This window comes from Laccaria bicolor, genomic scaffold (genome assembly GCF_000143565.1).
Source record: "Laccaria bicolor S238N-H82 LACBIscaffold_87 genomic scaffold, whole genome shotgun sequence".
Classification (NCBI taxonomy): domain Eukaryota; kingdom Fungi; phylum Basidiomycota; class Agaricomycetes; order Agaricales; family Hydnangiaceae; genus Laccaria; species Laccaria bicolor.
Window position 1 is genome coordinate 12,686 of NW_001889958.1, and position 9,325 is coordinate 22,010.

The 9,325-nt window shown below is 46.9% G+C and overlaps 3 protein-coding genes across 3 annotated transcripts; 2 read left to right on the top strand and 1 right to left on the bottom strand.

Annotated features, from left to right (window-relative positions):
* Positions 1 to 826, top strand: LACBIDRAFT_335419 (uncharacterized protein; the record flags this gene model as incomplete). Its single annotated transcript, XM_001890285.1, has 4 exons — positions 1 to 157; positions 219 to 286; positions 457 to 519; positions 791 to 826. 4 exons carry the CDS (start codon positions 1 to 3, stop codon positions 824 to 826), a joined length of 324 nt encoding a protein of 107 aa, XP_001890320.1.
* A 711-nt stretch (positions 827 to 1,537) lies between these two features.
* On the bottom strand, positions 1,538 to 1,755 carry LACBIDRAFT_317747 (uncharacterized protein; the record flags this gene model as incomplete). The annotated part of the gene is made up of 2 exons (XM_001890294.1): positions 1,538 to 1,572; positions 1,626 to 1,755. 2 exons carry the CDS (start codon positions 1,753 to 1,755, stop codon positions 1,538 to 1,540), a joined length of 165 nt encoding a protein of 54 aa, XP_001890329.1.
* Positions 1,756 to 2,117: 362 nt separating this feature from the next.
* On the top strand, positions 2,118 to 3,209 carry LACBIDRAFT_317748 (uncharacterized protein; the record flags this gene model as incomplete). The annotated part of the gene is made up of 5 exons (XM_001890286.1): positions 2,118 to 2,225; positions 2,285 to 2,375; positions 2,451 to 2,675; positions 2,746 to 3,120; positions 3,184 to 3,209. 5 exons carry the CDS (start codon positions 2,118 to 2,120, stop codon positions 3,207 to 3,209), a joined length of 825 nt encoding a protein of 274 aa, XP_001890321.1.
* Positions 3,210 to 9,325: the final 6,116 nt, after the last annotated feature.

The following is a 9,325-nucleotide window of genomic DNA, read 5'->3' on the forward strand; positions in this document are numbered from 1 at the left end:
ATGTTGTGGCCCAATGGTGGAGTGGTCTTCAGATTTGCTGTGTGTTCCTGCTTTGACCTTTTGTGTACACCCACATCCCAGGTTGAGGACAACAAGGAGGGGCGAAGCTTCGGTGCTGGTCATGCATGCTGGTGTTTGGCTCTAATTGTTGGTGTTGGTTTGTAGGCACCAGTGTTGGGCCTGAAACAGATGTGTGGGGTGATACACACTGCTGTTAGGTCATACACACTTGTGCTGGGTTCAAGACAGCAGGGCTCAGGCCATGCTTTGGGTTACTAATACCATGGTCAGTGGTAAATAAGAGAGAAAGAAGGGGACATACATTTATTCCCACATCCTGAGTCGACGGCGACAAGGGTGAAGCTTTGGTGCTGTTCTCCGCTACATTAAAGACTGCCTGTGCTTGATTGAGCCAGATGCTATCAATGTTATTGTATTAGCTTCATAAGTTATTAGACAAGGCAGAGAGGGAGTGCCCGAAGTAGAGGCGTCCAGAACATCTGCACAGATGAAAAGGGTGTGAGGATTCATGCTTTGAGGACGTGGAGGGAGAAAGAAAGGTGCCAGTGAGAGACATGAGTATGAAGTAGTGTTTGAAAGTCCGGTTCGGTCCGGTTTTTTGATGCCCAGGGGCGTTAACCGTAACTGTAACCGGTCTGCCTTTTCCCCAGAAGTCAAAAGACCAGACCGGACCGGTTTCGGTCTGCATCAGTTTTAACCGGTTTATGACCGGTCTTTAGGCCAATATTTTAAGATTATGAATCGGTAAATTTATTAACATCTCTAATAGCTTCAAAACGAGCCCAAGAACGTTAAATTCCGTTAGGAATTGGTGCTTCTATAAAATAAGTCTGGTACATCTATTATTCCCAAAAGTAATTTACATTTTAATTCATATCTCTCTCGTTTTTTTACCAAATCGTACGTTCTTGGGTGCGTTTTAAAGGGTATTTAAGGGGCTACAAAAAACCGGTCCAAACCGGTCAAGACTGGTTCACGTTAACCGGTTTTTTTGCGGTCTTTACATTTCAAAAATAAAAGACCGTAACCGCAGGTCCGGTCTTTTGCGGTCTTGGTCCGGTCTGGTTATGGTCTTTTTCCAGTCACGAGACCGGACTTCCAAACACTAGTATGAAGATGATGCGGCATGCACGATGTTGTGAAGAGTGTCAACCAGTGGCAAGGCCAGGGTCAACAGAAGTCGCATGGGGGGAGGCGAGAGTGGTGCCAGTGCTTTGAGGCTATGTGATGCATGACCAGGGCGGCGTCAAGGATACATGGCTGAGGAAAATGAGACAATGGTTGGTCTGATTTAGGGAGGCCTCAAACGTAGGCCAACGACGGCAAAGGCAATTCACTGGCAGGAGGCGCAATGGGCTGCTTTCTGTAGTTGGGATGTAACAAAATTCACATTATTTGCAAGACAGTGAGCGCTGTGCTTGAATAGCATATCCTATTATTGATTGCTGTTAGTATTATGAAGCCTCGACTCGATGTTGGCATGTCACAACTCATGATGCTTGGTGATGCAGAGTAATCATGCGGTGAACAGACACAAGCATGAATTGAATACTGTGAGATGTGTTAGAGATTTGAAGTAGAGAAACAGAAAATGACGCACGTACCCCAGTCCCAGGAAAATATTGTATCAATGTATGCTAACAAATTGCAGTTGGTTTTGAACTTCAAATTGTCAATGGGCCTCTGTTCAGGACAGCCAATGCACCTGGATGAAGAGAGCATACTCTTTGTCATGCATCACATCAGCTATCGAAGGGATGAAGAGACAGTCAAAAGGTGTCACCCTAAAGGGCCTGAAGACTTGGTCATATTAGTACAGTATTCACATTTGTATGCGTAGTGCTTATGCTAACTGGGAGTCGGCAGTGTACAACCATCGGTCGTAGCCGTGATATCGAAGTTGGCCCCTCATGTCTTTAATAGATAATAGATGTTGCAGATTGTTGTCCCTGGTAAGCGGCAGGTCTGTGCGCAAAGGTGACCGGAAATAGCCGAGGCCGCTTGTCTCGTGCTTCAACAAACTTCAATCATCATCCTTTTCAGTTTCCTAACATCCCTCCTCACCGTCTGCCACATCGCACTCGTCTCTAGCCACGATGAGCAAGAAAAGTAGCAAAGCCCAGCAGGCCAAAGTGGCCACCACGTACAACATCAACGACACGGTCCTAGGCAAAGTGCGCGGCTTCCCACCGTGGCCCGGTATGGTGAGAGCCCCCTTCCTCGCGTCGAGTTACGTCCAACCAGGTCCTGAATCTACATCTAGGTCGTGTACCCAGACAACGTCCACCCCAGCGTCGCTCTCGAACGCCCCAGCAGCAAAAAGGCCACGTCAGGTTCTTCCCTTTGGGTGACCAGTGTGTTTCCTTTTTTTTTTTTTGACCATGCGTTCTCCGCCCTGACGTGACACGTTGCATGCAATGCATGGTTAGTCGAGAAAGAAATTTCGAAGCTCCAACGACACGAAATTGAGTCGTACATCTCGGAGCCCCACAAAAAGTCGTCAGAGCTGTTGAATGAGTATCATATTGCTCTGGACCCTGCGAAGTGGCTCGCGGAGAAGGAGGCTATGATCCAGGATACGGTTGACATGGAGGAAAATGCTGAGATTGATCAGCTTGCAGAGACGGAGGATGGAGAAGATGAAGGAGCTGCAGGTTCGCGTTTTTTTTTCATGTTTTGTTTTATCGTCGTCGTTGAGTCCATGCTAATTCCTTGATTTACTAGGCCAGAAACAAGGGAAGAAGAGGAAATGCGACAATGCTTCTGCATCTGTCAAAGAAAAGAAAGAGAGGAAGAAATCCGATAAACCAGCGAAAGCCAAGCCAAAGAAAGACGCTGATGCCGGAAGCACCACGAGGAAGGCCAAAGCCACCAATGGCAATGGTGCCTCTAAACGTTCCAAAAAGTCGCAGGCGATGGTCAAGTCTGAGGATGAAGGTGAAGCTGAGGCGGATGCGGAGGATGAGGCTGAAGATGACGCAGATGCTGGGCCCAGCACGAAGAGCCCCAAGAAGGCCGCGGCTGTGGCAGATAAGACTGCTGCGTCGCCCCCACCGGTGAAGAAAGCGAAACGGGACCGGGATGACAATGCAGATGAAGGTAAGTCTGCTTTCCTTTTCCTTTTCTTTGTGGTTCTGCGGACCTGGTGGCTTGGTGGATCAGTGGAGTGGATCATCGGATTGCTCTGATCCTCTAGCTTGTTCTCATTTTGTCTTTGCTCGCTGTTGCCATAACTGCCCTTTTTGCCCCTGTTTTCCTCTCCTCGTCTCTTGGAATGCCCCAGACCCTTTTTCTGCCATCTTCTCCTCGTCTGAGAGCTATGCTTTGGCACCTCCCTTCCTCGACGTTTTCCACCCTTTTCATCGGATTGCTTTTCATAACCCCCATTTTCATGTTTTGCCTTTGTTGGATGTCCTCTGATGTTCCTTCCATTCTCTTCTATCTCTCTCTTCTCTTCCCTTCTCTTCTGCCTGCCTCTCTCTTGCTTGACCTTCCTTTTCCCTCTGTCGTGACCCATCCTTTGCTTTCCCTCCGCTTCTCCCATTCTTTTTCATCGTACAGCTGCTTTTGCCTTACAAAAGCACCTTCCTCACCCTTCCCTTCTTTTTATCGCTTCTGGTGTCTTTCCTTATCATGGCGTCAACTTTCATCCTCCTCTGGCGCCTTTTTTGTGCTTTTGACCCCCCTTTTCTTCCTCTTATGTCCTATCATCTTCTCCAAGGCGCTGCTGTCTCTCAAGGGTCTCCCAAACGCTTTTGCGCCTTTTGTTCTCGAAATTTAGATGTCCTCCAACTTTCTTGACCCCACGGTTCCTTTTCGGACCTTTTTGCACTTTTGAGCACTTTTCTCGCTTCCTTGCACACCGTATCACCTTCTATCATTGTCTTCCTTCTTCTGCCTGCCTTTTGGCCTCCAAAATCAGCTTTCATTTATACCTGGCGTTGTTCATTCTTCGGTTTTCCTCTTTTTGTCCATTTTGTTGTGGTCTATCATTCTTTTCGGAGGCGCTGGCGCCATTCAATCATCGTCTCGGGCCCTAGGCTTCTCTACTCTTGAATTTGGGGCAATAACCGCCACTTTCCATGGGCTATGGTTGTTTTTATGACCTTTTTGCACTTGCCGCACTTTCTAGTGCTTTTCTCCCTTCATCTCGTTCCTTATCAGCCCCTACCGCTTTCTTCTCTCCTTTACTTCCCTTTTGGCGTCTCTTTATCTTCAGCATCGACTTTCACTTGCCTCTTGTGCACATTTTCCTCGGTTTCGGTGCTTTCTTTACCTTTGCGATGTATTCTATTGTCCTCTTCCGCAGCCCTGGTGACTTTCAAATGTCACTCCAGGGCACCACTTTTCTATGTTTTTGAATGACACCGCCTTTTTTAACGATGTTCCCTTTTTACCACTCCTTTTCCTTCATCGCATGCTTTACCATCTTCAACCACCCTATTCGCACCGCCATCCCCATCCAATCACTTGTCCTTTCATTTCTCGCCATGTCAGAAGCTGACCGCGTTCTTCTCTTTCCAGCCAAAGGTTCTGAAGACAATGAATCAATCAAAGTGCGTGATTGGCGGCACAGACTGCAGAAGACCTTGAGCAACAAGTCGTTACCCAAAGAAGAGGTGGGTATTTTTTTGCCTTCTTTCCTGGTTCTTTGGCTCGTTCCCACTCGGGGTTGACTTTTTGTGCCATCTCCTCCCCCCTTCTCTCTTTTCCACATCCCGTCATTCCCTTCATCCAAATTCCTTCTCTAGCTCCTTCTCCCTTGCTCGCATCCCCACTTTCACTGCTCCGCTTCCGGTCCTACCATCCCAGCCGATGCTGACCCACTTTGTTTCACAGGAAATGCCAAATCTCAATGACCTTTTCAAGACAGTGGAAAACTACGAAGGCATGACGATCGAACAACTCCAGGTATGTTTTTGCTGTTGTCATTGAAGGCTCGGTCACTTGGTGTCTTGATTTTGGTTGCCCCCCATGATGGGGTTCATGTTTGGTCATTATGAACCTTTTCTTCCGTTATGCCGTAGTTAGTTCAGTCACATGGGTCCAATAACAACGGAACAGCCGGACGTGACAATCAGTCGTAGTGAACGGGTCAGCCGGGGCGGCCGGTTTGATTGCCATTGTTCCATTGGCAACGAAGCGGCCGGTTTCTGACCCTGGCAGGGTTTATGCTCCCGCGGCGGAACCACTTTTTCAACCGACGGGCTCTCAGCCCATCCTGATGGAACTACAAAAAAATTTAACTGGGGCCTCTCTCCCCTTACTTACATCCATCTAGATCTGTAGCATAATGTATCTTAATCTTTATCTCATCCAACTCCTGCAAGATAGTCTCCATATCAACCAAAAACTGAATTTTGTCCCAACAGGGAAACACTCACCTTGTAGTTAAGAAATGAAAGCTTTTCATTTAGCTACTCACACCTTGTCTACTCATTTGTGGCTCCATTGGGGTGTCAAACTGGAATTGATGGTTCTGTTGGGGATGTCTCTGTCAGGGTGTTTGACATTGAGATTGAAGGTGCCACGGGGGATGTTTCCGTCGGGGTGTTTGACATTGAAATTGAAGGTGCCGCGGGGGATGTCACCGTCGGGGTGTTTGAGGTTGACTCTGGTTGAGATTGAAAGCACCGCGGAGGATGTCGCCGTCGGGGTGTTTGAGGTTGAGATTGAAGGCGCCGCGGGGGATGTCACCATCAGGGTGTTTGACATTGAGATTGAAGGCGCCGCGGGGGATGTCACCGTCAGGGTGTTTGACATTGAAATTGAAGGTGCCGTGGGGGATGTCTCCGTCGGGGTGTTTGACATTGAAATTGAAGGTGCCGCGGGGGATGTCACCGTCGGGGTGTTTGAGGTTGAGATTGAAAGCACCATAGAGGATGTCGCCGTCGGGGTGTTTGAGGTTGAGATTGAAGGCGCCGCGGGGGATGTCACCATCAGGGTGTTTGACATTGAAATTGAAGGTGCCGCGGGGGATGTCTCCGTCGGGGTGTTTGACATTGAAATTGAAGGTGCCGTGGGGGATGTCTCCGTCGGGGTGTTTGACATTGAAATTGAAGGTGCCATGGGGGATGTCACCGTCGGGGTGTTTGAGGTTGAGATTGAAAGCGCCACAGAGGATGTCTCCGTCAGGGTGTTTGAGGTTGAGATTGAAGGCGCCGCGGGGGATGTCACCATCAGGGTGTTTGACATTGAAATTGAAGGTGCCACGGGGGATGTCACCATCGGGGTGTTTGAGGTTGAGATTGAAAGCGCCGCGGAGGATGTCTCCATCAGGGTGTTTGACATTGAAATTGAAGGTGCCGCGGGGGATGTCTCTGTTGGGGTGTTTGTCATTAAAATTGAAAGCACCACAGAGGATGTTGCCGTCGGGGTGTTTGAGGTTGAGATTGAAGGCACTGTCGGCAATGGCCCCATCAGGGTGTTTGACCTTGAAATTGAAAACATGACCTCCACAATATGGTCATCTGTGGCATGATCTTGAATACGTCAAGTTAGCAGAGCACTTTATTGACTGTGGCAGAGCATTTGATTGACACTGACAGGGAATTGAGAATTCAAAATGTTGACTCCCGCGGGGCATTTGATTGACTCCGATGGGGCATTCAAAATTCAATGTCAGCTCTGGCGAAGCATTTATTCAAGATAGAGGAGTCAATCCACTACAGCATTTTTAAGCTGGTGCCCAGATCATCCATCCATGTGAACTGAAACATGCAATGGCTTGGAATATGTGATTTGCAGAAACAAGAAATATATTGTCAAGAAATCAACGCACAATATCGATGAAAGGTCCTGCTAGTAGCCATGACAAATCCTCATAATACAAAAGAAAGATCCACTGAATTGGAGGTCAGATAGTTGAGGTGTGCACCATTTAGTTTTTAGAAGTAGAACAACTCTGGCAGCCCGCCTTACCAAATATGGGCCAGCGGCAACCTAATATGGAAGGAGCGCATTATTCACACACCATCTGAAACTACGCACTGCGCCGCGCTCATTGGCGATGCAACGCGCCAACAAAACAAAGACATTGGGGGGATCCCAGAAAGGAATAGAATCATTTGGAATAGTTTTCTCAGTGATTGAAGAAGTTTTTGTGAACAGACCTCGGAAAGAGCTATTTGGTGCATGAATCTTTATACAAACCAGTTGCACAACATGCCATTTTGCATACATCAAGTTATATTTTTTTTTCTTCCCTCACAACTGCTTCCCCCACCTATCTGAATTGATTCTAAAGTATGTAGGCTATATTTGGGGAAAGTATGGGAGCATTTCAACAAGATTTAGATAGTGAAAGGAAATAAGAAAGAATGTGGTTTCATGTTTAGAGTCATATTTTCACCCTTTCAAGCTCCAGCTCCCCCAAACCATCAGAAAACTGCTTTGGAGCAGGGGATATATATTCTGCCATATGTTAACTATGTATAAGAAAGGCTCAGATGTTGAGATTTGGTAGCAAAGTATACAGAAAAGTCAACAATATCATGTTGTGAGATATTTCATGCATTCAACCTCATTTCTCCACCATGCGCCAAAATTCTTTTCCAAAGTAAACTTGAACCTATTTTACAACAGTTGTAGTATGCTGGAAAGATGTATTGAGAAGCTATAACAGTACAGCTCATTTTTTCCCCCCACAACTCCGGTGGGGCATTTCATTGACTCCGTCGGGGCATGTAAAATTAAATATGTTGACTCCTGCAAAGCATTCAATACACTCCGATGGGGAATATAAAATTTGAATTGGGTGGGAGACAGTTGATTGACTTTCATGGGGTATTTAATTCACTCCATTGAGGCATTTAAAATTAAATATGTTAACTTCTGCAGGGCAGTTTATTCACTCCGACGGAGCATTTTATTGACCCCATCGGCGAATTTAAAATCAAATATTTTGACCCCGCGGCGATTTAATTCACCCCGACGGAGCATTTTATTTACGCCGTCGGGGCTTTTAAAATTAAATATGTTAACTCCCGCGGGGCAGTTTATTCACTCCGACGGGGCATTTTATTGACCCCGTCGGCGAATTTAAAATCAAATATGTTGACCCTGCGGCCATTTAATTCACTCCGACAGGGCATTTTATTCATGCTGTCAGGGCATATAAAATTAAATATGTTCTCTTACAGGGCACTCCGACAGGGCATTTTATTCACTCTGTCATGAAATTTAGAGTCAAATATGTTGACCCCCGCGGCGCATGTAGTTTACTCCTCCAGGGCATTTTATTTACTCTGACAGGGTATTTTAAATCAAATATGTTGACTCCCATGGGGCATTGGGTTCACTCCTCCAGGGCATTTGAAATTGAGTATGTCAACTCTGGCAATGCATTTACAATTAAACATAATAACCCCTCAAGTCAATCAAATTCTTCATGGAGTCAAAATAGTCAAATTTAAATGCCCATGGTGGTTGACATACTCAGCTAAAAATTCTCTGCCAGAGTGAATCAAATGCCCCATGGGAGTTGAAATAACCGCCCCATTGGAGTCAATCAAATGCTTAACCAGAGTTGACATATTCAATTTCAATAGATGTCATTTATTAATATTATGGACACAGGTAATTTACCATTGGAGCAGGTTGGGGTATATACAGCATGCTTTGCTGACCAGCAGCTGTGTGGTAGAGCAAGTAGCTTAGGGTGGAGGTTTACAATTAGCTACTACTGATAGAAGCAAACAGTACAACATCAAAGCAGGTAACAGTATTACAGTTGTTCTAGTAAAGATTGGGGAACTATGGTGTGATGCCGACGGGACACCCAGAAGGCTGCCGTAGGTAGCTGCCGCGGCAAGAGACGCCGTGCCCGCAAGCCATTTGTATGCATCCGGCTGGTCCGTTGGTAAAGGGATGTTTTGGAAAGTCCGGCCGGGACCGGCTGGCCCGTTCATTACGAGTCATTGTCATGTCCGGCTACTACGTTTGGTACGTGACACAGTGACTGATATATGTGTATGCCGTCCATTCGTTTCCTTTTCCTCGATTTCGCGTCCCACTCTACTTTCCGTCCTTCGCATTTCTCTGACTTCGAGGTGCAATAGCCATGTGCTTCACCTTGACATTCATCCCACACTCTGAGTCCGTTTCCCCCATCCCCCGCTGCTGCCCAGCCTTTGCCGTTCGTGTTTCTTGATGCACAGGTCTTCACTCCCAGTGAAAACCGGCTCTGCTCTCAGCCGCAAGTATCTGTGATTTCCCGGCAGATATCGGAGATCGTCGGCAGAGCAGAAAGGCGCTGGTAGACTGGGATTTCGTCCCTTTTGCGGATTTTTTTCTGTCAGTATCT